General features: G+C 38.1%; 3 protein-coding genes, 2 long non-coding RNA genes and 1 pseudogene across 12 annotated transcripts; 3 read left to right on the forward strand and 3 right to left on the reverse strand.

Moving 5' to 3' along the window:
* On the reverse strand, window positions 5003-8023 carry LOC107633996 (annotated as a pseudogene).
* LOC107631957 lies at window positions 11369-13454 on the forward strand. 5 transcript variants are annotated; one of them, XR_002360081.1, is made up of 4 exons: window positions 11369-11765; window positions 11989-12223; window positions 12697-12879; window positions 13016-13454. It is a non-coding gene; the product is annotated as an uncharacterized LOC107631957 (long non-coding RNA). The 5 variants fall into 5 exon arrangements; XR_001618645.2 differs by having other exon boundaries at window positions 11370-11765; window positions 12739-12879; XR_001618646.2 differs by having other exon boundaries at window positions 11370-11765; window positions 12745-12879.
* Window positions 14373-15875, reverse strand: LOC107631955 (rhicadhesin receptor). The gene is made up of 2 exons (XM_016335563.2): window positions 15478-15875; window positions 14373-15142 (listed from the first exon to the last, which is right to left on the reverse strand). The coding sequence occupies exons 1-2, from the start codon at window positions 15587-15589 to the stop codon at window positions 14595-14597; spliced, it is 660 nt and encodes a 219-aa protein (XP_016191049.1). The 5' UTR covers window positions 15590-15875; the 3' UTR covers window positions 14373-14594.
* LOC107634803 lies at window positions 22309-24210 on the reverse strand. Of its 4 annotated transcripts, none has more exons than XR_002360085.1 (4): window positions 23855-24210; window positions 23305-23401; window positions 22875-23197; window positions 22309-22403 (listed from the first exon to the last, which is right to left on the reverse strand). It is a non-coding gene; the product is annotated as an uncharacterized LOC107634803 (long non-coding RNA). The 4 variants fall into 4 exon arrangements; XR_002360084.1 differs by having other exon boundaries at window positions 23305-23556; XR_001619059.2 differs by having other exon boundaries at window positions 23350-24210.
* LOC107633995 (probable methyltransferase PMT28) lies at window positions 25111-26435 on the forward strand. The gene has a single exon (XM_016337578.2). The coding sequence runs from the start codon at window positions 25590-25592 to the stop codon at window positions 26433-26435; it is 846 nt and encodes a 281-aa protein (XP_016193064.1). The 5' UTR covers window positions 25111-25589.
* LOC107631954 (probable methyltransferase PMT28) lies at window positions 26405-27835 on the forward strand. Its single transcript, XM_016335562.2, has 3 exons — window positions 26405-26566; window positions 26807-27007; window positions 27344-27835. The coding sequence occupies exons 1-3, from the start codon at window positions 26463-26465 to the stop codon at window positions 27540-27542; spliced, it is 504 nt and encodes a 167-aa protein (XP_016191048.1). The 5' UTR covers window positions 26405-26462; the 3' UTR covers window positions 27543-27835.

Consider the following 27914-nt stretch of genomic DNA (forward strand, 5'->3'; position numbering starts at 1 on the left):
CAATCCTTCTTCATGTGTCCCACCTTCTTACAGAAGAAACATGTTGAAATTTGATCCTGTTTCTTAGCCTTTTTCTGCTGAGAAGGCGCATCCGCATTAGTATCACGCTTTCTTTTATACTGAGAAGATAAAGCCATGTGAGCACTGAATTTCTTAGTAAAGAATTTCTCAACATCCTTTAGGAACTGTTTGGCATCTTTATCCTCAGTAATTGAGCCCGAAACGCCTCAGGAATTGAGCGTTTCATGATCATAATGCTCATTCGATTGGATCTCTCTCACTTCTCTATTTTAACCTCATTGAGATTTTCCGGAGTGGAAGTGGGTTTCTCCTCTCGAAGAGCTATATCCAGATCCATACAATCGAGGACAATCTCCACGGTATCCTTCCAAACTTTAAAGTTTGAACCATTCAGCATAGGAATACTGCTAATTTGCGCAGAAACATTAGTGGCTAAAGCCATAGTTTCCGGATTAGAACAAAAAGAACATGCAGTAAATATTAGTTAATTAATGGGTAAAAAATCCATATTGAGATATCTAGTACAACATTAATTTTCAATCATTGCAGTAATCAAATATTGTCAAAATTCCTGTCACACATTAAGCCTTTCTTTGGACCGACTTAATACGCACATGGAAACTTAAACTTCGCAACCTATTTATTACCGCATATATTTTCTATTAATTGGCCAAACAATAACTTTCCTTTGGGTCGATTATTGATCGCATAATTAATAGAAAATAAACAAAAGTGTACAATGCTTATTATTTGGCCAAACAATAAACTTCCTTTGGGCCGATTATTGTTTGCATAAATAATAAGTATTACTTTATTCTTAGTTACCCAAATATTTATTTACCATTAATATGTGTATGTAATTCGGCCAAATATAGGCCTTCCTTTGGGCCGACCAATATTCGCATAAATTACATATCACCATATTCCTTATGTTTTGAATAAATCAATTTTCAAAAAAGAGGCTACTTTGGCAGCATAATGTTCAATCAATTTATTTCAAAACTAAATCTTTATAAAATATGTAGGTATAATAATCCAAATTGTTACTAATTTCCTTATGTAACAATTTAAAAAATATTTAAATCGCAAAATGATTTAAATCTTAATGGTATCTTTTTAGACCTTTAAAAAAAATGATTATAACTCATATGCCAAAAATTCTCGATCCATTAAGATTAAAATTAATCTTTATAAAATTAGTGGGTATAATTAATCAAAAATATAAAAGTTTAACAATACTTTATTTTCTATTTAAAAAAAAATCAATTTACTGTTTATTATATAAAAAAAAAATCTGCCAAACTAAATAAAAGGCAGACCTTCTCATAAAATATATATACGTAACCATATATATCCTCAAAGTATAACCAAATAATGATATATATATAAATGATGGATAGTATATATACACATATATATTCAAAAGCAACCAAAACGGCGATATGTTACGTTGTATATGTGGAACAATACTAAATACATATACACTAACCCACACAGTCGCACAAATATAATATATATACATATATTCTTATATATGTAACATCGTAACGTAATGAGAAACATATATACATCGATCCATATATCAATTCAGTAATTAAAAAAATAAAACTGAATATTTTCGATGATTAAATTATGGATGGCTCTGATACCACTTGTTAGAATAAATTAATTTCAATATCCCAGATCATCCATATCGAATCATCAAAAATATAACATAACATAATGCGGAAGCGTACCTGAATTCATAAACATAAATCATACGATCGGAAAAATTTAGATCTTGTGGTTCTTTCGATCTTCCTCAACCAAAGCCTTCTGTATTCCTAGGAGGTTGAACTGCAACTCTTTTGATGGGGAAAGAGCAACAAAGGCGGCTTTGGTATCTTGGGGACCGAAACCTGTAGGCCTATTTATATTTGAGCATGGCACCCATTAAACTCTTAAACCCAAATAAAATAGTATCTAAAGCCCAAAAGATAATATATCTAAAATCCAAAAGATAATTATCTAAGGAACAAAAGATAATATCCGGTTTTATTCTCATTTAATTCCAAATTAAAAGTAATAATGACTTATTCAATTAGCATTTAAAATAATAAATGAGATCATCATTATATTAGTCATTTAATTTGAAATAGCATAATTTGTGATTATAATTAATATATGTATTGCCCACAAATAAATTAGGAAATTAAATAATTTCCTAACATTGGTATCTAAATTTTGCCTAACTTATTTTTTGCAGTAAATTTTGATTTTTTAAAAACTATTTATTGTTATATCTTTTAAATTAAATATTATTTTTTAACTTTTTTTAGTAAATAGACACCACCTTTTAAACACTATAGCATTCACCTTATAATGAGTTAATGACATAACAAATTATTAAATATTAAAGTGATTATAAGAATATGTTAATTTAGTATGTAGAATAAAAACAAGTACATATAACACGTTTCGGAAATACATAGGTATATAGTATAGTGTTGCTATCTTACATGTGAAAGCACAAGTAATGATATTGCACTCAAGTTTACTAAGAAATTAAAGGGGTATGTGACATGATTAGTGATCATTATTACCTTAGATCCAACTACTTTCATAAATTCTAGAGTGTTATCATATTGTTATTATTATGGGTTTGTGAAACTATTGTTTGGATAAATACTTTAATTATGGTATTTTTTTTTATCATAATGAAAAGTGAAAAATGAGTTTCACTAACAATAATATAGTTTTAATGTTAGGGTAAAGTACTAAATTGGTCCCCTAAGTTTGGGCGTAATTCTGTTTTGGTCCTTAAGGTTTAAAGTGTTCTATTTGAATCCAAAAAAGTTTCATTTAACATCAATTTAGTCCCACAGTGAGGTCAAAATTAAATAATTAACAAAATGTTCTACATAACAATAGTTTAAGAACAAAATCGATAATCTGGAGAATAAGTACAAGCTCTAGAGGCACAAAATTAACTATTGATGCATCAATACATTTATTTATTATTTTCTTTTGTTTTATAGAAAATATTTTATTTATATTATAAAAAAATAATAAATAAATATATTGATGCATCAATGGTTGATTTTATGCCTCTGAAGCTTGTACTTGTTCTCTATATTATCAATTTTGTTCTTGTACTGTTGTTATGTATGACATTTTGTTAATTATTTAATTTTTACCTCACGGACTAAATTGATGCTAAATAAAACTTTTTTGGATTCAAATAGAACACTTTAAATCTTAAGGGCCAAAATAGAATTACGTCCAAACCTAGGGACCAATTTAGTACTTTACCCTTAATGTTAAAATATTTATATAATTTTCCATTGTCAAATTTGTTTACAGAAATAAGGTGCAAAATCATTATTCAAATGGAAAAATGTTACGATAATGATTAATAACAAAAATTAATGTTAACAATAAAAATAAAAATTGAATACTAATAACAATACAACTCATTTATTTGTTGAAATAAAAAGGTCCACAAATATAATATTAGAATTAGAATGTGAAAAGTGAAAACAGCTGCACAGCGCAACTTCCACTGTGTTTGTACTTGTGTGTAATAAGAAAGTTTAGCTTGTATTTTTAAAGTACATGTTAATTAAATCTTGAAAAATATTATTTTAATTTCAAAATAAGTTTCGTGCAGACACAGCAACTATGCACACAAACCGAGAAGGGAACACTAGCACTGAGTTAATTAATTCTTAATTATAATGAACTGCATATTTCGATTTCAAATTAAGCTACTGTTTTTTAATGATGTAATAATGTTTTTAAGGTTAATGTTTACTTTAGTCTTTGTATACTATCACTTACTACTGATCACTAGGTTATTATGTTTAACCTTTTCTTTTTTATTTTCCAAACATTAAATGTTGGATTCAATCAAGTGTTTTTTTTTTTTTTTTTTAAACTAATGTGTGTTCTTATTAGTAAAAGAATTTAATTTTTTTAATAAATATATTAAAAACTAAATTTTATATTTTTTCTATAAAAAAACTTTTTTTAATTGATAACTTTAAATGTGCTCTATCTAAATCCCTTTTTGTCTCTGAATCTCTCCCCCTTTTATCCGTATTTTAGAAAAAAGTATGATACAATTTCTAAAAACTATTAAAAAAAAATAATAGAAAAGTAATTATTTGGGTAAAATTAAATAAGTACATAAATATTTTTTTCTATATAGGCAAAAACTAAGTATAGAAAAAGACAAAACATATTTGGAAAGATATAATTCACAATATGACATTAGAGTTTCCATTATTAAAAGATTAAAAGTTTGATCTTATAATATCTCAATAATTTAATTAGATCTAATTCACGTAACAAAACCCAGTAACGATGCAAAAATTTAATTAATTCCAGATTTTCTACTAGAGTATACATATATATATATAGGTGTTTGCTATGGTACGATGATAAATTAATACGTACCGATACGTTTAAAATGTGGACAAATAACAATTAAACAAGTGGAATTTATTTTCCACGTCAGCATTTAATTTTTTTTTTAAATATATAATATATCACCACTTTTACTAAAACACCCTTTTAATTAAATAAAAATAAAAAATAAATTTTATTTAATTTTAATAAAAAGACTTAAACATCCTTCCTTTATTTGATTAGACAAAAATACCCTTTAAATACTCCTATCTTAACAGCTTCTCCCCTAAACCCTAGCTTCTCCACCACCGCCGCAAGGACTGCAGCCGTCCGTCGCTCTCAGGCACTACCATCGTCGTCTGGTCGTCCGTGCTTCTTCCTCCTTCAAGAATCGCAGCTTCTTCTTCCTCGACCTCGGCGTGTCAGTTCCTGGTATTCATCTGCTCCATCGCGCTCTTGCCGCCGTCCGTCGGGCGCTCAGTCACCATCGTCTTCGTCTGGTCGTCGCAGATTCTTCCAACCCACCACCGTCTTCTGAGTTGTGTTCGTCGCCTGGCCTCTGTCTCCGTCACGATTCTGCCCCCCTCTTCTTAGAATGCTCCGGAGTCTATCGTCTGAGGGAACACTCAAAACTAATGACTTTATGATCTACTCATAAGTAGGAAACTGCAGCTGAATCAATCTAAATAACTTACATAACCTTAAAATAAATAGAAAAAAAAAGGTACAAACCATATCAACATTGCATGCTTTTTACAACAATAGAACTTCACTTGCGCCCTCCAACCATGTCAGGTCCCATTGTACCTGACATGCCGGATGACGTTCCACTATCAGTCATCTTCACCCTTCCATCTGTGTTTCCAAAAACATTCAAATCTTCAAATAGTCTGTAAGATGGAATAAAGGGCCGTTGTCCGCTGCCGGTACTGCCTGGGCTCCTTTGGCCGAAATTTGCCCCCACAGCAGATCCAGCACCATTGGAAGGAAATGTAAAAGGCCCTGTTGTGTTGGCTTGAGGATTGGAGAACGAATTGGTAGGAGATAAATGGTTTTGATAGTTGGGATAACCCGGTGTTGAGGCCCATGGTGGTGGAGGGTAACTTCCCGGGTACTGAATGTGCTGATTTTGAAATCGTTGCTGCTGTGGTGGAGCTTGAAAGTGCTGTGGTGGAGATTGTAACTGTGGTTGGGGTGGGGATCGGACCTGACCCTGGAAATGTTGGGGTTGGGGTTGCAAATGTGCGTGTGAGGGTTGATACTGTGGTGAAGCGCTATATTGAGGATGCTGGGACTGCAACGGTGGCTGAGTTTGTTGTTGGAATGGTTGTGATTGCTGGAACTCAGTTTGTCGATTAAGTGATTGTTCGGATTCATACGAGGGTGGGGTCTGCAAAGGTGGCTGATTTTGTTGTTGGAACGGTTGTGATTGCTGAAACTGAGGTGGTTGATTATGCAGTGATTGTTCGGATTCATACGAGGGTGGGGTCGCAGCCTGGGAGCGGGACTGAGACTGGGGTTGATACATCTGTTGCTGTGACTGGACTTGAGGTTCCGACAGCGATTGAGGCCTAGCCCATGGCGCGACATAACTGTTGTATTGCTTATTCCCAGGATATGTTTGGGGAGCATTAGAATACCCCTCTGTTGTGGATGGATTGGCTGCTTGATGCATTCCTTCGACAGAGGTTGCTGATGACGTATAATTTTCCTGTGGAGTCGATGGTGTGAGGGACAAAGTGAGGCTCAGCAAGTCAATAATGTCCTGATCCTTTCCAGTACTAACTGGTGCAGGTGGATCGGGAAGAGCTAATGCATTGGATGGGACAGTAGTTGAGGAATCTGCCACATGTGATGTCACACTCATTGACGCCGCCGACTAGGATTCACAGCTTGAAGCATGTTACTCAACAGGTCCATAACATGGCGCATGGATTCCAAGCTTGACAAACTATGAATTATAAAAAAAATAAAAGAAGACAAGGAAAAAGGAGAGATATTTTAGTTTACACAAGTCTGGTGACAGAGGTCAGCACCAGCGGTTGGCAACATAGTGAAAAAATTGAAATTTCACCTCAAAGTTTCTATCTCTGTTGCCATTGTTTCGTCAAGTGTTTTTGAAGAACCGCTTGGCATCCCATATCCAGCATGCATACTTCCTGAAGATTGATGGGTAGGAGGTGGAGTAAATATTGGAGACGCATCTAAAGAACGCTTTGGAAACACTACTCCCGTTCGCTGCCATTTATAAAGTCCAAGAGAGTGTGATGGATATGAAATAAAGGTCATTCAATTATTAATTAAATGTACCTTTGGCAGTTGGCCTTACATATATCAATGCCATCTACATTTGAAATGTAAATTGATTGCATCGAAGGGAATAATAATAGGTTTAGCAAGGGGAACAATTCATGCTAAGCTTTGTAAAAGTTATATAACCCAACCATGAAATAGAAGAGAGGAAATACCCCCAAAATGTCAAGTTAATATCAATTTTCAGTCTAGCATTCAGCTCTGCATGTACAACTATAACGAGGCATGATAAGACTTTTTCAAGAAACTCTGTTGATATAGTTACCTTCAATTCCTCATATGCCCAATAGTACTGAGGATATTTTCCACCAGGCCCGCCAAATGCCTCTTGCCATGAGTCCAGCAATATTAAAATTTTATCCCTCACTTGCATATGTGCCTAAATTATCATCAAATGAATTTCAAATTAGACAAGATTAACCACAGTTAAACAGCATTAATTCAAGTTGCCTCCAAGATGTTGATTGATTGGATATATCATCCTACATCCAAATAGCATCAATACTAAGATTGTTTGGATAGGTGTACATCATCTATGTTTTGGTCGATCAATTAATCCAAAGAGCAAAACCTGAACAATAGGAGCTTTTTACTTTGCTATGAAATACGACCAGAAATATTAATATTTGAGCCAATAAGACAAGAAAGAGAAGTGAATTAAGTTGATGTCAAATTATTTGGCAACTGAATCAAACTACATCATATTGATGGATCAATTTTACTAATAGACCACTAGTTCATAGCAATAAATACACACTCACCAAGGGTCAATAATGCACAAGTGAAATCACATATGCAACTTAAATAAGAATGATTCTCAAGTTTCTATCTGACACCACCTTACCTTCTTCTTTACAATTTTGATCATCTCATCCAATATGTTCCTCTCAGCAATTTGAAAGTGGACCTGATCACCATAATTCTTCAACATTGTCTCCAAAAGCTAGAAGAAAGAAAATCAGAAACCATAAATCAAGCTCCAAAACAAATAAATTTGACATCAAGTACAACAGAATACAGAAACAATCAAGTTGATAAGTCTACCGCATTAAATTATATATATAAAAGGCTCAAAAAGCTGTTGAAAATCAGGAACTGTTAAATTATATCAAGACAATAAAACTACACTACAAGTAGATAAGTCTACCGCATTAATTGCTTGCTGAGCTTTCAAGGATTCATGATGAGAACTTCAAGGAGAAACCAGCAACGTATTAGTCTCTCAAATTACCCATAGCACAACAATTTCTAACTACAATGGGAAACAATGAAAATGGAAATACCTTGAGAGAATAGCCATGTTAAATGAAGAGAATGACTTCAGATCCTGGAATCAAATAAAGCATATAAGAGACATGAAACTAATAACCACCCAGAAAGACAATTTAAGGAAAATGCTTGATCATCACCGTAGTCCAAATTTATCAGAAAATGAAAATAGAATTGAAATTGCAACCAAACAGGCCCTAAAATCCTGTTTTCTGATTTCACTTTTTCCTTCACAAATCTTAAAAATAAAGAAGATTGAAAATAAAAACTGAAAAACAAGAAAGAACAAGAAGAAGGAAAAAAATCACCCTAAGAAGAAGAAACGCATAATTGGCACAATTTATCAAGCATACAAATAATAAATATTCAATCATCTACTTATCTAGTTAATTCAATTCATCTATTTTTTTTTTGTTAAAAACAAAGATGAAAAAATTATTTTTTCTAAAACAAAAGATTGGTCATAATCAAGGTCCATATTCTTGTGAGAACTTGTGTAACGCTATAATTTCACTTATTAAAGCATGCCAAACATCTCTCCACATTTCACCTCCCAAATCAATGAATTCCAGTATCCTACTATTTGAACAAAGCATACTTATTGTGAGCAGAAAAAATGGAAACAGCAGAGTCAAAAAGTGCAGACCCTAAAGGCCCAACCGTTGCATTCTCTACCTTTAATCCTTGTTGTGTAAGATCCATTCTCATGGCTCTCTTCTCTCCCAATAAGTCAATTACTGGAATGTGTATTTGAAGTTATCAATAGAAAAAGATAATGATCCCTTTCTCCTTGCAGAAGAACTGGGGGAATGGCCGAATGGGGGTTACTGGGTTAGGTTTAGGTTTCATTCATTTTGGGGGAGGAGGGGTTTGGTTTTTTTTTTGTTTTTTACCTGACCGGTTCGGTTCGGTTCGGTTGGGTTTTCATTATCAGAACCGGTTTTTGATTTTCGGTTTTCTTCGGTTCAGTTGATCGATTTAGTTCGGTCCGAGTCGGTTTTGAACACCCCTACTGGTTAGGGTTCCTCTAACCAACGGCACCATTTTGAGCAAATTTTAGAAAACCGGTCAGATCTCGGTTCGGTTTGACCGACCGGTTCTCGACCGGTTCGACGGTCCAACAACGGTTTCTGAATCTTTAGGTTTTGATCTATGACCGATTCGTTTTTGTACCGGTTCACTGTTCAACCGACCGGTTCGAACGGGTTTTCAGAATCTTGGTCCGAACCGCTTTTCCCCTCGATTCACGAATTGACCGGTTTGACCAGTCAATTCGAACCGTTTTCAGAACTTTGCGTTTTCCCTTATTCCAAAAATCCGGCCAGGTGACGGTTCGGTTTGACCGACTAGTTCTTGGCCGGTTCAACGGTTCAATTGTGGTTTTTGAAATTGGGGGTTTTAACCTTTGTCCGAGTTGTTTTTTGTAGCGGTTCATGGTTCAATCGGCTGGTCCGAACCGATTTTCAAAAGATAGATTATAACCATTCTCTCATGTTGTTTTTATTTAAAATGCTTAATATATTTTAGTATCAATTTTTCAATTAAGCTTACAACACAGAAGTGGTTCAAGGAATCAAAATGCTAGAGTAAAAATTAAGCTTCACGTAAATTCAACTAAAATCGAACGAAAGACAGAAACATTAATTTTCAACAAGAGTCCATAAAAAATATAGTGCATAATAATTTTTTAAGTAAAAGAGATGAAACTAACAAGTCTTAGTAGTTAATATAATCTTAACATGACTACATGACAACAATAAGTATAAACAAGTCAATGAAATTTATTTTTCACATCAGCATTTAACTTTCACCGTGGCGTCACCGTTGCTCTCTGTGTCGTCATCGTCTTGCACATAGTCGGGCGCCTTCGTTGCGCTCTTCGTCGCTGGTGGCAGAAGCAGCAGGTCTTGGGGCTCGTCGTCTTCTTGCTTTGAGTCTCGCCGTCAGCCTCCTTCGCACAATCAGAGGTGCTTCATGATTTTGTGAGTTCTAACGAAGGTAGGATTTTATTGTTCCAAGTCAGTTGAAACTTGAAACCGTGACGCTGATGTTTTCTTCCCTTTTCATTGGAATCATCGAAACCAAAGCTACACACTGTTAAAACCAGTGTTCCTCTAGTATGCGAAATTGCTACTCAGGTTGTGAATTGTTGTTCGAAATTGATTCCCTGGCAATGGCATAAAAAACAGATGCACAGAACCATGGTCTAAACATATCTTCACAACTTCGCATAACTAACCAGCAAGTGCACTGGGTCGTCCAAGTAATACCTTACGTGAGTAAGGGTCGAATCCCACGGAGATTGTTGGTATGAAGCAAGCTATGGTCACCTTATAAATCTCAATCAGGCAGATATAAAGTAATGGTATGGTTTTCGAAATTAATTAATAAAATAGGGATAGAAATACTTATGTAAATCATTGGTGAGAATTTCAGATAAGCGTATAGAGATGCTTTCGTTCCTCTGAATCTCTGCTTTCCTGCTGTCTTCATCCAGTCAGTCTTACTCCTGTCCATGGCTGGCTTTATGTGATACATCACCATTGTCAACGGCTACTTTCGGTTATCTCTCGGGAAAATGGTCCAGTGCCCTGTCACGGCACGGCTAATCGTCTGGAGGCATCACCCTTGTCAATGGCTTCATCTTTACTCTAGCATTTTGATTCCTTGAACCACTTCTGTGTTGTAAGCTTAATTGAAAATTTGATACTAAAATATATTAAGCATTTTAAATAAAAACAACATGAGAGAATGGTTATAATCTATCTTTTGAAAATCGGTTCGGACCGGCCGGTTGAACCATGAACCACTACAAAAAACAACTCGGACAAAGGTTAAAACCCCCAATTTCAAAAACCACAATTGAACCGTTGAACCGGCCAAGAACTAGTCGGTCAAACTGAACCGTCACCTGGCCGGATTGGAATAAGGGAAAACGCAAAGTTCTGAAAACGGTTCGAATTGACTGGTCAAACCGGTCAATTCGTGAATCGAGGGGAAAAGCGGTTCGGACCAAGATTCTGAAAATCCGTTCGAACTGGTCGGTCGAACCGTGAACCGGTACAAAAACGAATTGGTCATATATCAAAACCGAAAGATTCAGAAACCGTTGTTGGACTGTCGAACCGGTCGAGAATCGGTCGGTCGAACCGAACCGAGACCCGACCGGTTTTCTAAAATTTGCTCAAAACGGTGTCGTTGGTTAGAGGAACACTAACCAGTAGGAGTGTTCAAAACCGACTCAGACCTAACTAAATCGATCAACTGAACCGAAAAAACCAAAAATCAAAAATCGGTTCTGATAATGAAAACCCCAACCGAACCGAACCGAACCGGTCAAGTAAAAAACCAAAAAAAAAACAAACCCCCCACCCCCCAAAATGAACGAAACCTAAACCTAACCCAGTAACCCCCATTCGGCCATTCCCCCAAGCCCCACTCCCAAACGAACCCTAGCCCCTCTCTCCCTACTCCCTAGGTCTCACAGCCTCGCTCTCTGCAACTCCCATCGCCGGTGAGAGACCTCCTCCCACCACCTCGCAGCCACCGCCACCTTCCTCCCAGCGCAGCCCTTCCACTGCTCCCACCCAGGACCTCCTCGCGGACAGAGCAGCCCAGCACTGCAGCACACAGACAGCGCCCAGCGCCCAGCAGGTCGGCACCACGCTTGCAAGTCGCACCCACCACCACCCTCAGTCCCTCGCAACTCGCAAATCGCACCCAGCAGGCCATGACCACCCACTCACCCAGGACCACTCGATAGCCTATTGCAAGTAAAGAACACGATTTGCTATTATATATAAAGTTCTTCTATTCTTTCTTATTAGCATGTTTTCCAATGCCATCTACTTTGGTTCTAACTTGGCATAATGTGATAATTGAAATGTTAGACCAAAGTAGTTCTGATTATTGCTTTTCTGTTCTCTCGCGAACATAAGGGAACTATATGCTTTTCTGATTATTGCTTTTTCTGTTCTCTGAACGAACACACTGAAGAACGCAGAGAAGACAGAAGAGAACTCGAACGCAGCTTGGAGGAAGCACCGAAGCAGCCATCTCTCGTCGCCGTTCCTCAACGTCCAGCCACCGTCGCCGGCCTCGCCTTCTGCCTCCGTCGCGCAGCCACTGTCTTGACGGTGCCAGTTCTGTTCCATCGCGTCAGCCCTTCGGTCGTGCCCTGTTCCTTTCTTGCTACTGATCTGCTCTGCTCTGTTCTGGCATTTAGTTCTAGGTATTAATTTTTTTAAACTATAATTGTTGAATAATTCTTGTTACTTGTTAGTTAATTCTACAATGAAGTGGCTTGCCAATGAGTTTTGGAAATGTGTTGCCTCTCAATTCTTCTGAATCTCTCTTGGTTCTATAATGTTAGTACTTTTTGCGTGTACAACTTGCAATTCACTACTTTCTTGTGTGATTAAATTTTGGGTGACTATTTTTCGTAACAATTTAGTCAAATATATCAAATCAATCTATCGATTTTCACTTATAATCTTCGTGTAAAGATGGCAACTATGATTACTTAAACTAACATAATTTTGAAGCTTTTGGATTTCTAGCAAATTTTGCAGCACATAAATTTTGCAGAACACCATTGAACCTTATTACAAGTTAGCATACATAGTACTCAGAATAGGACTAGGTGATGATTAAGGAGGACATATGATTGAATTGTTACAATTGTGTATATTACATTCAACACAGATTTACATATATTAAACTCCAAACTAGCTGATATGGTGATAGTCGTAGGCTGCAGCAAGTCTTGGCTGACTTCTTATTGATTTGCATCAATTTTACGCCAACCAGAGGTCAAGTTGTTGTTGCAGCCTCTTTAACGAAAGATCAATTAGGCAAATCAGTTCATTTGGCTTACTTGGAGATAAGGTAATTGTTCCATGCATACTATATATTCCTTTGTTGTACCTCAACTTTATGGGAACAAGAAACTTGTGACATTCCCACATGTGATCATCTAACTACTACTTAAGTGGTTCACTGATTGTTTTTGCTATCTTTGCAGCATAACACATGATGGTGTTGGTGTTCCGGAAACATTGCTGAACCAAATGTTCGGACGAGACGGACAAGAATCCGAGGAGGGTATTAGTCTGCTCATCAGCAGAAAGTTGCTGAAGCTCATGAATGGAGACGTGCGGTATCTGAGAGAAGCTGGCTAATCATCTTTCATCTTAACAGTTGAACTGGCTGCTTCCCAGAAATTGATTGCTTAAAGTTATAGGAAATAAAGAAATACTATCAGTTTTTGTGCATCAGAAAAGCAAGTGAGCAAGAAATCACTTTTCTTGTACAACATACCTTAAGAGTAAGAGTAACATAGTCTCAAGTCTTAACGCTTCTGTAACTCCTTGTACGGTACGGTGTATATATGTATGAATCTTCACGTTATTCAGCTATTCACATAAACTATTATATATTTATATTACTTACTCTTCCTGCAATTTTAGATTATTTAAGAAGCATTTTTAGTAATCAAACATTAAACAAGTCTCTGAGATTGCTGTTATCCCGTCTTCACATGCTTAGCTATAATATGATGAGGTGTGGTTTCTTTTTCTTATGTGACAGAAGCATATTGTTCAATTGGAATTACCTTAGACGAAAATCTACTCAAATTAAGATGTTTTGCCCCAGGGGAATATACACAGATGAATTTGGGTTAGTGGCCCAACATCACTAACCATTAGTTAGTTTATTTTGTGAATTCACCATTTCATATAGCCGGAAGAATATGTGTACGGCCAGTTTATGCCTCTATTGAGTAGCATATAATTAACATTGGCCCATACTTTAGTTACCAACTGCCTTGCTTTTAAATATAATTGGAGGAACAAAGCTAAGCTATTACGAATCAATCTTTAGGACACTGACAAAGAAATTCCACCTTCCGCTTTGGCTGTATGGCTTTTTATTTGCAGCAACTTTATAAAACTATATTATATATTAGGATATGATAATTAATCAATCTGTATAACTAGTTTTGATTAGTGTGAATAAATAAAAAATAGTTATTTGTATTGTAGTATCTATGACTTTAGCGGGTTACATGGTGCCACGATGATAATTTCTAATAATCAAGGCAGGTTTTTTCTACTATTTTGACCATACTAGCTACATTTCTTTGTGCTGCTAAATACTGGGAGATAAGACATGGAAGATGGGGTTGGGTTATTTGTTTCCATCTATCCACACCAATATGATAGGAAGTGTAATTATTAATATTATTATACATTATTTTAATACCACCATGGTTCAAATTCAATGAGATTAATTGGAAGGTTATAGAAGAAAGGAGTAGCACTGTTAAGAACTAGTAAGTTAACACTGAATAATACACCACACACACAAACACATTGTGATTAACAAAAAGAACAAAGCATGCCGGTAGCACCTTTCAAATTCCAATTATAAAAGAAATGAATATGTCCCATTATTTGCTTTTATGAGTTTTCCAAACATACATGATGAATTGTGAGGCAACAAAGAGAGATTGAATGAGAGAGACAAATACACAAAAACAACAGAGACATTATTAAAGCATACATATACCAATCAAGTATATATCATTCCTACTATAACAATTACTTCTTGGGAGCAAGCCTAGACTTGATTTTCTCAATCTCCTTGGTACCAACCTGGAATGCCTTGGTCAACACATTATCCGGGACCGGTGGGGTGGCAGCAAACAAAGTCAGAGGAATAGACTGTGTTCCAGGCAATTGGCTGTTGAAGGCTGAAATAACTGCAGCAGGTTCATTGGCATTGTTCTTCTGGAAATGAACCAACCCTTTTGGGAAGACAAAGATCTCACCCTTGTAGATGGTCTTTGATATGAGAACATTGGATGTTGTTATGAACCCAACATCAAGTTGACCTTCAAGAACAAACACAATCTCAGTGGCACGTGGGTGTGTGTGGGGTGGGTTGAGTCCACCTGGGGCATAGTCAATGCGTGACAGAGACACACCAAGTGTGTTCAATCCTGGGATCTTTTCAACGTTGGCTCCTGTTACAATGGAACCGAAGGTTGTGTTTGCTGCCACACCTGGTTTTGCTAATATGTTTGATGAGAAATCAGATGCATTCACTTTTGCAGCGTCTTTACACGTGAATCCATTCACCTTAACACCTGTTTTTTCAATCACACACTACTCATGTCAACCAGCCAATGATTTTTGAGATCTGGGATATGTTTAATCTACTTAAAAAAAATGAAGTTTTTATGTTGTGTTAACAAAGAAACCTTAATTAGTAGTCATATGCAAGTGGGTGCACCATATTATGAAAAAGGAAGCAATATTAAAGTAGTTGGTAGGCCTAATAGTGAGTTAGTTGGAGTTAATTGAAAGAAAACCAAAGGATCAAATATAATGATTATTATGTTGTTGTTGTTCCAGACACACATATCACAAGAGAATAGAAACATCAAAGGAGAAGAGATAGATAGAGAAATATAAGATATACCAGATGCAGTGTCTGCAACACAGAGGTCTTGAAGAGCATCAGGATCTGATGCTGAGGTTGAGGCTAAAACCAGAGCAAAAGTCATCGCTAACACTGACCCTATGAACTTCATGGTTAACTATGAACCCAAGAATGAGGAAACAAAATTGGGTGGGATGAAAGGAAACAAAAAAGAGAAGAAGAAAATGTGTATTGCTTTAAATGCTTTGGGCAAGTTGGAATGAGTTAATGAGGTTTTCAGTATTTATATAGATAGGCACAAAGGTGAGAAGAAGACTTAGAACAGAGACAAAAGGATGATCATGAGTTGAATTTCAATACTGAATGAGTTTGGAATCAAAGCATGCAATATGCCAATTCTTAAAGCATTCCAATCAATTAGCATTGCTTTCAATTCCCCTTCATTCTAAACAAACAAACTAACGAAGTAACAAATATACTGCCATGGAAAATTTCATAACTTTTGAGAGCATAAGATATGAACAGACCTGAAAGCAAGCTGCATTAACTAATGCAAAGAGAGAGATTGAGAGCCAGGCATTGAGTCCCGAAGGGAACGGTCTTCCCCTTGAAGCAGCGAACCCGATGAGGAGGAACCCGGCAGGTATTAGCCGGAAGGCCGACACAAAGAACGGGCCTGTCCTTGGAATCACCTCCTTCATAGCCACCATTGCAGTTCCCCAGAAGAAGAACGGTGATACCAGCACTGTCAATTCCCAAAGCCCTTCCGCAAGGCACTTCAATGATTCACCTTCTTCAATCCACACACAAGATAACTTTAGTTAAACAGATTTCTTTTGTTCTCCGAAGATAACGATACGGCGCCGTTTTGTCCCTGTTCTTCATTGGCAAAGGGTGCAACGCACTCGATGTCTTGGCCGGTGCCGACGCAATCTACGGCAGAAGAAGGAGGGGGATCTTGGAAGTCGAGCTATTGTTGTTCGGTGCCGGTGGGAGTGCAGGAGACGGTGAATGGAAATGAGCTACGCGACGGTGCTTTCAAAGCTGAAACAGTAGCTGCACGATGGTGGAACAGAGCTGCGCGATACCGACGGTGGCTTCGAAGCTCGTTTCGGCGACGGCGGCGGAAGACGGACGGAGGTGAGGGAGTGAGATCGATGACGGAGAGAGGAAGGAGGAGCTCGAGGGTGATGGGAGGGATTGGTTCGCGTTTAGCCGGTGTGTGGAGCTAAGGTTGCTGGGTTGGGTAATTGGCTAGGGTATCCCAGCAAAACAATGGCGTGACGCAGAGACAGATGAGAGAGATCCAGGAGGAGAGAGAGAGGATAGAAAGAGGAGAGAAGAAGATCGAAACTTTTAGAGGCATGAACAATGAAGATTTCTAACCTATATAAAGAATAATTTTAATTTTTTGTTTTTTTAATATGTTTTATTTTGTTGTTTCAATTATTTAAAATTATAAAATTAAGATTAATTGAATTCTAAAATTTAATTAATTTAAAAGGGTATTTTTGTCTAATCAAATAAAGGAAGGATGTTTAAGTCTTTTTATTAAAATTAAATAAAATTTATTTTTTATTTTTATTTAATTAAAAGGGTATTTTAGTAAAAGTGGTGATATATTATATATTTAAAAAAAAAAATAAATGATGACATGGAAAATAAATTCCACTTGTTTTATTATTATTTGTCCACATTTTAAACGTATCGGTACAAATGAATTTATCATCGTACCGTAGTAAACACCTATTTAAAATACGGACAAGTAATAATAAGTCATGTGGAATTTATTTTCCACATTAGCATTTAATTTTTTTTAAATATATATTATATCACCACTTTTATTAATACACCCCTTTAATTAAATTAAAATAAAATATATTTTTTTATTTAATTTTATAAAAAATCTTAAACATCTTTCCTTTATTTGATTAGACAAAAATATTCTTTTAAATTAATCAAATTTTAGAATTCAATTAATCCTAATTTTATAGTTTCAAATAATTGAAACAACAAAACAAAAACTTATTAAAAAACAAAAAATTTTAAATTGTTTTCATATGGGTTAAACATATTAAAAAAATAAAAAACCAAAATTGTTCTTCATCTTCTTCTCTCCTCTCTCTGCTCGATCTCTATCATCTTTCTTACTGTGCGTCGCACACAAGATCTCTCCCTCTCTCATCTCTTGTCTCGCAATCGAGGTCATCGCCGGCGTTTCAACTTCTCGCGGCCTTCCCTGGGCTCCTCCTCGCCGGCGACAGAAGGACTCGTCTCGTCCTCTTCGTCACCCAGTCGCCCTTGGTAAGTCCATGCATCATCACTTCCCCTGTTCTCCCTTTTCCAGATTCCCTTCTCCCTGTATTTTGAGATGATGTTGAATTGGTAATCAATTATTTTATTAGTGATTGAGTCTTGAATTTGTTGTCGTCTTGATGAATAATCACCGAGTTTAATTTTTTTCTTTGCTAAAAATCATCAGAGTTGAATTTGTTACTGATTATCATCGAACCTTAATTTGTTGTTGGCTTGCTCAAACACCCCCTAGGCCCCTATTATGTTTTTTATGCACTACTTGTGTATGTAAGTATGTTACAGTTTTCATATGACCGGGCTTACAATTTGTTGCTGTCTTGCTCAAACACTCCTTATTATATTTATTTCTACAGTTTTCATATTGTACATTGCTTCATAATTTCAGTTTATTTTTGCATGATATACTTCAACTGATAGCTTATTTCTCCTGAATGAATTAAAATAAAAAAATGTAAACTGAGCATATACCCCATTCGGGTATTTGGATCAAATAAAAGCAAAGTTGCTGTCAGAGATGATAAGTTTATCATTAGAAAGAAAATATGCTGTTGGAAAAGAGGAAAAGGGTGACAAGAAATTGAAGCATATATTGACAAACTTGCCAATTAGTGATGCTCTTTGTTCGGTAGGTCGGGTACCGGACGGTTCGGGTCAGGATCCTGAGGTCAACGCCTCGGATGGTGGAGGAGCTCGTCTGGTCGTGGATTCTTGGTTCCGGGTGAGCGAGGTTCCGAGCACTTCTGATGGAGGAGGGGGGTGCCACCTGCAAAGACACTCCGACGCCCTTGTCAGAATATGTGCAGGCGGAGAGGGAATGATGTGTGAATGTGACGCACCTTGGGGGGAGAGCCAGTCTCCCCTTATATACATGTCAGTAGTGGGCCCTTCCAGTGGGCAGGCCCACACTCTCGAGGGTGTTGTCACACGGCTGTGCACAAGCCGTACGGGACACGTGTTCGGGTCGGGTGGAGGGCGAACCATCGGGCCGGCGAGAACTCGGGTCGGGTCGACCCGCGCGAGTTTTGGGCCAGGCCGTAACAGTGCCCCCGACGCGTCAGCGATGGTCGTGAGGGCCATGGGTGGCGTGTGACGTTTACCTTCGTGTGTTGTCGCTGGGTCGTCTGGTCGTGGGAGGGACGCGTCTCTTGTGCGCGTGTCCCTTGATTTGCCGTGGCATTTGTTTGCCGTTTCGTTTTCCGCGCTGGGCATTTAATGCTCATAATGATTTGAAAAAAAAACCCGTGCGTAAAGACCATCTTACCCCTGCTTCCTTTCGCGCTTCTTTGGGGGTGGTTTTTAAGTGGTTTTCGCCCTATCCACCTCCCACTCTTATCATTTCCAACTTCTTTTCTCCCTAACATCCAAAGTTTCTTGCGCGAACTCCTTCCTGCTTCAACTTCCAGCCCAGATTTCTTTCATCGTTCCAGGTAATCTTCTAATTTCTCTCTTCTGTTGTCTGTGTTATGTTCTGTTATTGTGTGATTTTTGTTTGCATCTACTGCATGGCTGGTTTTATTTTTGTTAAGAGGTTTTTTCAGTGTTGGGATAGGTGGGTTAGGAGAGGGGGTACCATTCCAGGGTAGGCTTTCTGGGTGGTTTGTGAAGTAGATGCAGTCTTTAGCCGTATCTGGTTGTGATTGTTATTTTGTCGTGTTGTCGTTTTCGTGTTACCGTTTAATCTGGGCGGGCTTATGTCTTGTGCCCGTCTTGCCGTTTTCGTATTTGGTAGCAGTTTGGACCGGTTCGGTCGCGTAGTCGTTGAGTTGGTTGAGGCCCATGAGCCGTCTGGCTCCCGGGGTGATCAGTCCCGGGGTGCCGTTTTAGATTTTGGTCACGAGGAACAGATATCAAGTAAGAGAGTTTTAACAAAAGATAAAAAATTTGAACAAGTAAAAATTACTCGACAGTTGGGTAAGTATTTGACAAGGTAAGTAAACAAGTTGAATTAACATGTGGATGGGGCGAATACTAACTCTCTGGCTAGGCTCTCTGGTCGTTGAGCCGGTGGGTCAGGAGTAGAACCTCTTTAGGTTGCTTGCGTTCCACGTTCTGGGTATTTCCTTGCCGTCCAGTTTTTCGAGTTTGTAAGCGCCCCTGCCGAGTACCTCCCTTACCCTGTAGGGGCCTTCCCAATTTGCCGCTAGCTTGCCTTCTCCTGGGGTCGGGACGCCGATGTCGTTGCGTCGTAGGACGAGGTCCCCTTCTTCGAAGTCTCGTTTGAGGACTTTTGCGTTGTAACGCAGGGCCATTCTTTGTTTCAGCGCCGTTTCTGTTAGGTGAGCCATCTCCCTTGTTTCTTCGATTAAGTCTTTCTCAACCGCTTCGCTCATGCCCGCGAGTAGTAGTCGGGGGCTTGGTTCGCCGATTTCAACTGGTATTACCGCGTCGACCCCATAGGTTAGGCGGAAGGGGGTTTCCCCCGTGGCGCTTTGCTCGGTTGTCCGGTAGGACCATAAGACGGAGGGGAGTTCGTCGGCCCAGTTTCCCTTCTTGCTGTCTAGGCGCTTCTTTAGACCAAGAAGGATGACTTTGTTTGCGGCCTCTACCTGCCCGTTTGTTTGGGGATGTTCTACTGAGGAGAACTTTTGCCTTATCCCCAGGCCAGAGAGGAATTCCATGAACTTCTTGTCGGTGAACTGGGTTCCATTGTCCGAGATAACGACCTCTGGGATGTCGAAACGGGTTATCACCTGCCTCCACATGAACTTCCGGCAGTTGGAGGACGATATGGTGGCTAGTGGTTCGGCCTCTACCCATTTGGTGTAGTAGTCAATGGCTACAATGAGGTATTTGACTTGTCCTGGGCCGACCGGGAAGGGTCCCAGGAGGTCAACTCCCCATTGTGAAAAAGGACGCGTAGTCGTTAGCGAGCTTAGCTCGGAGGCTGGTGCTTTGTGAAAGTTGGCGTTTTGTTGACACTTTGTGCATTTTGTGACAAATTCCTTCGCGTCCTTCATCATTGTTGGCCAGTAGTATCCTGCTCGGACGAGCTTCCTTGCTAGGGCTTTGCCCCCGATGTGATGTCCGCAACACCCTTCGTGGACTTCTCTAAGCACGTAGTCCGTTTGGTCGGGGTGCAAACACTTCAATAAGGGTTGGCTGAGTCCCTTTTTGAATAGTTGTCCTTGTATGATTGCGTATCTGGCCGCCTCCCTTCTTAAGGCTTTGGCCTCCTTCTCATCTTCGGGTAACTTGCCGAGTTCCAGGAAGGTGGTAATGGGGTCCAGCCATGAGGGGCTCGCCCCCGTCAGGTGGAGGGCGACCGTTGGTTCCTTTACCATGCCCTGGATGAGCGACCGGTTACCCGATCCTGGCTTTGTGCTCGCTAGCTTCGACAAAAGGTCTGCTCGTGTGTTCTTTTCTCTTGGAACGTGCTGGATGATGACCTCCTGGAACTGGCTCATCAATTTCCCAGCGAGTCTTTGGACGTCTTTGATGCAACCCGGACTCTTCATTTGAAGGATAGCCTGGCATTTTTCGGGATTGGCTTCCACTCCTCTTTGAGTGATCATGAAGCCCAGGAACTTTCCGGCCTCCATGGCGAACGCGCATTTGAGTGGATTAAGCCTCATGCCGTGTTGTCGTAGGGATGAGAAAACATCGTTAAGGTCCCTCAGGAGATCGTCAGGTCGGGCGGTTTTTGCGAGTATGTCATCTACGTAAACTTCCACTGTTTTGCCCAGGAGTTCGCTGAATATCTTATTCATCAACCTTTGGTATGTGGCTCCTGCGTTTTTTAGGCCAAATGGCATGACCTTGTAACAATAGATGCCTCCTGGCGTTGCGAATGCCGTTTTTTCCTCGTCAGGTCGGTGCATCGGTATCTGATTATACCCTGAATAGGCGTCCATGAAACTCAGATATCTGTACCCTGCCGCTGCGTCAACGAGCGTATCAATACCCGTCCTGTCCTTCAGTGGTCGGGGCTTCGACAGTATCCCCTTTTCTGCTATCTGTTGGTAAACTTCAGTGATCGATGCCGTAAGGGGGGTGTAGTTGGTGAACCTCCCAACTCGGGGGAACGGTTTGGATGGTTTGCTCGGACCGCCGTCCTTGGCGTGTTCCTTTGGTCTTTCTCTGGCTTCGAAGTGCCGGGATTGGTTGCAGGCGGGCTGCCGTTTATTGGCAGCCACGACCCGGCTGACTTCCTCGTCATTAATGTATTCTTTGGCCACGCACTGGATCTCTTGCATCGTCCAGACGGGCTTCGTGGTGAGGTGTTTCCTGAAGTCCTCATTTGACAGCCCGTTCGTTAAGCACAAACTTGCCACTGAGTCCGTCAGACCGTCAATCTCCAAGCACTCGTCATTAAAACGGTCCAGGTATTTCCTGGTCGGTTCTCCGGGTCTCTGTGTCACCCCCAGCAAATTGATTGGGTGTTTGGCTTTGACAATCCTAGTTGTGAACTGAGCCAAGAAGGCGTGGCTGATGTCGGAGAATTGGGTCACCGAGCCTTGCGGAAGGTTGTTAAACCACCGTATTGCTGGGCCCGCTAAGGTGACTGGGAAGGCGCGGCATCTGACCTCGTCTCCCACCCCTTCTAGGTTCATCCTGATACCAGTAGCATATTCCAAGCCATTATAGACAACACCCACATTGCTTGGTGCATCTTCACGTTGAAGGTTTTGTTCACTTATTGGTAGAAGTATCTAAAAGATTAGAGATATTATGGGTCAGTTTGGCTAAACTTCTTAAATAAGTTATTTTAAAAAATGAGCTTAAAATATAAAGACTTTTATTAATAACAACTTTTAAATAAGTTATTTTGTGTTTGGAAAATTATTATAGAAGTCGTTGTTTTAAAGTTGTGCAAGGAGTGATAAAATAGCTTTTGAAAATAAAAGAAGTCACATTTTTTAACTTCTTCAAAAACTCTTAAATAACTTTTTGAAAAATTAAAAGTTTATCTAAAAAATTGTACCAAACACTATTAATGTAACTTTTTATAAGTCAAAAGCTAAAAAAAAGTAGCTTTTGGAGTTTCTCAATCGGACCCATCGACAACTTGCATAATGAGGCAACACAATAGAAAATTTTACAAAACAAAGGTAGCAGCAGTTTATAACAATAAAGCAATTAATGTCAAATATATAAGGTAACACCATGTAAAAATTTGACACCTGCTGTTTTCTCTGAGCTTGTTCATTTCCATTAGAATCAAGCTCGGGACTTATAAAATCCAGAAGATCTGACACACTGCATTAAAAGAGTCACAGTTTTTTGGTGCCCTGAATACAACAATCAACAGAAATTCTTCATGGCATAGGCATCTAAACCATTTTGAAGAGGAGAGTCATTGTAACCTACTTCAAAGCGAGCTCGTATTGGTGCATACGATAGTAAAAGACAGAAAGGTCCCCATAGCTTTTTATTGTGTCAGGATGATCAAGCCCAAGCTCTCCCTCTCATTTATATCAACCGCCTTTTGCTGATAGATTGTGGCCTAAATAAGCAAAACTCGAACAAGTTCATTAGCAACAATAATGATGGATAGACTCTACTTTCTACACTACATGAGAAGCAAATATAACAGAATCTTCACATGATTACCATAACTTGCTTGGTAAAGAACCACATCTAAAAGATTATAGGCACCTGCAGTAATTCGATGATAGGTACATCAAACAGGCATCATCTTCACCAATGCCTGCAATTAAATAGACAAGTGTGTATAGAAAATAACAGATCATGCTTAAGGCAGATAACAAACAAGATGATAATAGTCAAACCACAAGATGATAACCCAAAATAATGCTTTAAACTGCAAGTTCCAACATTAATTTGAGATGACTTGAAGCATAGCTGGTGCAAGAGAGGTAAATTTATTAAGTATAAGATGATGATAGTCAAACCACATTATTAGGTCATGATTAATAAAATTTATACAAGGCATAAATAGGTGGGAAGATAATTCATGGCAGCAACAATGCCAGGAATATTTTTCTGAACACAAATAAAAAAAAGAAGCAAAAAACATATATAGGAATGGCATTAAGCAAAAGAAGAACTCATGGCAAGATGGAGTGTTGGGAACAAACCGTGCCATTCCTCCAAACTCAAACTACACATACAAGTTTTAAACCAAGGATCATATTGGCACCTTTTCCTACTTTCCATCAACTGCATTTCACAAAGCCGTTGGAGGATTTGGAGGATTCAATTCTATCACAGATCTGTCATCCTAATCCTTTATCCAAACCCTGCTGGTGATTTCACTTTGCTCATTGGTGATTGGTTCAAGACCAACCACAAGGTAATTAACCAACCAGGATTATTACACTTTGTTCCATTCTTGATGAATCATAAAGAAATTGAATGTTAGTCTTCTTGATTGCAGACTTTGGATTAAAGCAAGAATTGACAAAATTAACAACAACGAATATAAAATCACAGAAATTAAAGTAAATCACATTAATTACAGAAATCACTACAGTGCTATAATAATTAAAAGAAATCACAGAGCTTATTGTTATTTGTCCATATTTTAAACATATCGGTACGTATGAATTTATGGTTGTACCGTAACAAACATCTATAATTTATTATTATATTAACTGAAATTGATTGATATGACTATTATAGTTTTCTACTATTTCTCGTGTTATTTATACAGGAGAATAACATTTAATTTAATTAGATATAATCTTTATTTTGAACGGTTAGTAAACTTGAAATGCATTCTATTATTCACGTTGTTTATTCAATTAGTGGAATTGATTTATAAGATCAAAATGAATATATATGGAGAAAAGTAAAACACTATTGTTGATTTGCTATGATATTTGTTTTTGAGTTTGATTGCCTATTACAAACTGTAGACAAACCTAACATCAATTATTGGAAACCCCATACACAAAGACACATAGATATAGATATAGGCATTAGAATGGCACCATAACCACCATAACCACCATAACAACTTGTTGTTCATCAGCACCTCCCAATTCCCAGAAACTCATTAAATAACTCCGGTGATAGTGACTAAGACACTTTCCTCAAACAGGTATTCTTCCCAGCGGTTCCACAATTAATGCAATGCTTCAAATCCTATGGAGGATGCCACCTCAAGAGAGTGGTTGGAGCAGACCTTGCCTTACATTAGCATAGATGATAAAGAAAGGATAAATAAGATTGTCGACCCTTCTTTGTTAGAAAATGAGGATCTACTTGAAGAAGTATGGGCTATAGCAATCGTAGCAAGATCATGCCTGAATCCTAGGCCTTCGAAACGTCCCGATCTTTTTTCATTGAAAAAAGATCTTTTTTTAACAAAATAATGGCGCCCAAACATGCACTTAATCTCTTCTTGATTTCCACCTCCAATAACTTAAACACCCATTTTCTATTTTTGCCAAAATCTCATTTATTTCTATTCTTTTCTTCGAGTCACTTTGAAACTGACACTTCTCCTATCAACAGTAACACCTTAACTATCCTCACTTTCATCAGGTACGGTGCCTTCTCAGATTTGAGAATTTCATTAAAAATTTCACTATAAAGTGCCTATTAGATTCATATATGATAAATCTAGCTTGGTGCCTATTAGGTTGTGAGTGAATAATGCTATGTTTGTTCTCAACATTTCCTTAATCTTTTACTTAGATGTAGATGAATAAAGCTAGCTTGTGCTGAATTTCAGATTTTTAGATTAAGGGTGTGTGAGAACTGAGAAATTTACTTCATTGTTAGCTGATTTTTCCCCAATCAGATTAGCTAGAGTGTAGTGGATGTGGATTTGTGAGTTTAGACATAGTGGCTTGACTCGATCTGATTCGATTCGATTCGTGCAAGATTAGTTGATTTTGGGATAGTGGTGAATTTAGAGTGAGTGATTTATGGCCATTGCAAAGTTGGTTAGGAAAGTGAAACCATATGGGTTATGGGTGAAGATGACAGCTGTGACAATGTTGGGTTTGTGCTTCATCTTTGTGTGGGGGGTGTTCTTGAATTCGTCTTCGTCTATTACCACACAAAGGGAAAGCTTTGAAGACATTATAGAACCTTCTTCCTCCTCTTCTACTTCTTCTAAAGGGGTTCAAACACAAACACAACTACCACACAAGAAGGAGGAGACTAAGGCAGAGGAAAAGCAAAATTTTGGTGGCGTGTCGAATAAGGAGAAGGATGTGTTGGGGGAGGATGAGAAGAATGGTAATAGTTCTGCCACCGTACATCAGGAACATGACAAAGGGGTGGCACCACATAAAAGGGTGCATAAGAACGATAAAGATAAATATAAAGTGAGAGCAAATGAAGTGTCTGAATCTGATGGTAATGATGAATCAGAGGATAAGGAAGAGAAAGAGGAGAGTGAAGGAGAGTTGGAAGGTGAAAAAGAAGGGTCTGATCGTGACAGTGAAGTGGGTGTGGATTTTGAAATGGATGATGGTGGTGACAGTGGTTTAGCTGAATCTTTGGATCAGGATTCTAAACTGTTTGAAGATGGAGGTGTGGGAACAAGCAAGGGACAATTTAAAGGGCCATTGTTTGATCCAAATGCTAGCTATAAGTGGAAATTGTGTAGTACTCGGAGCAAGCATAACTATATTCCTTGTATTGATATTGAAGTTGGTGGTGGGAAGGTTCAGAGTTACCGTCATACTGAGAGGAGTTGTCCAAGGGCGCCAGTAATGTGTTTGGTTCCTCTTCGAAGAGGCTTGAATCATATCCTGACTGGATAAGCAACAAAGAGAAAATTGGTTGCTGACATGAACCACTGGAATGCTGTTGTTAACAGGTCCTATCTCAATGGATTGGGCATTAACTGGCCGAGCATCCGAAATGTAATGGACATGAAAACCATCTATGGAGGGTAGGCCTGCGAAACAACTCGATTTTTTACTTGATGTGAAAGTCTTAGAGCTTGTAGTACAGAAAAAATACTTGTATGCTATCTATGCTCCTAGAGCACATTTAAATTCTCATTCATTCATGCATTAAATATACTTAAGGAGCTGCATATTTTTTTTTTCTTTTGATACATATTTGAATGCACATGAAAAATATGCTAGAAACATGGTTGATGATAATTTGTTCTGCTGCGAAAACACAGATTCGCTGCTGCTCTCTCTCGGTCTCAACCGAATGTCTGGGTGATGAATGTAGTACCTGTTCACGCGCCGGACACACTTCCCATCATTTTTGAACGCGGCCTAATTGGTGTCTACCATGATTGGTGTGAGTCATTCGGTACTTACCCAAGAACATATGATCTTTTGCATGCTGATCATTTATTCTCACGGCTCAAAAACAGGTATCAATATGCAATTTTCCTAAAGTTTCAGTTTCCAAGTGTTGTTCCATGACATCAACTTTAGTTTCACTTGTTGTTCATAGTGATATGTCACAAAATACTCACTTATGGTATGATATTAGAGCTTTTAGAATCCAAAGTTAGATTAAGTTTTGAGATAGTGATGGTTCATGACATTATTAGAATCGACCCAACATCTGCATACCACTCAATAACTATTATAGGATAGACTTTGATACCATATTATAATTGATATAATACGAGTATTTTTGTTTGCAGCATTCATATTTAAATAAAAATAATAATAAATTAAGGATTGAGTTTTGAGTTTTGCAGGTGCAAGCAACCTGTATCTATTGTTGTTGAGATGGACCGAATGTTAAGGCCTGGAGGATGGAGTATCATACGTGACAAAGTTGAAATTCTTAATCCATTGGAAGAAATACTTAGAAGCATGAAATGGGAGATAAGAATGACCTTTGCTCAAGACAAAGAGGGTATCTTATGTGCACAGAAAACTATATGGAGGCCTTAAATTATTAATCTTCTTCCTTATATGCATCATACATCAAAGTTTCTTCCTTCTACCACACCATAGAAATCACAAAAATAGCCAATTCGGCTTAAAACATCAAGACCTTCATTCATTCAAATTAAAGAGTGAAAATTTGACGGTGAAAACTCACGTGCATTTATTTTTGTGTGAAGATGATAAGTTAAAAATTATTAGATGATACTATTATCTTCATATAAAGACAACTGCATGTGAATAATCACCAAAATTGATGAGGGGGTTTTTTCATAGTCATTCTCCATCTAACAAATTCAAATGATTCTATACCTTTTTTTTTTTATTTTTACATTTTCCAACCTCCATTTGTATATTAGATTTTGTAATAGGTGTATT

The sequence above is a fragment of the Arachis ipaensis genome, chromosome B03, assembly GCF_000816755.2.
Source record: "Arachis ipaensis cultivar K30076 chromosome B03, Araip1.1, whole genome shotgun sequence".
NCBI classification, from domain to species: domain Eukaryota; kingdom Viridiplantae; phylum Streptophyta; class Magnoliopsida; order Fabales; family Fabaceae; genus Arachis; species Arachis ipaensis.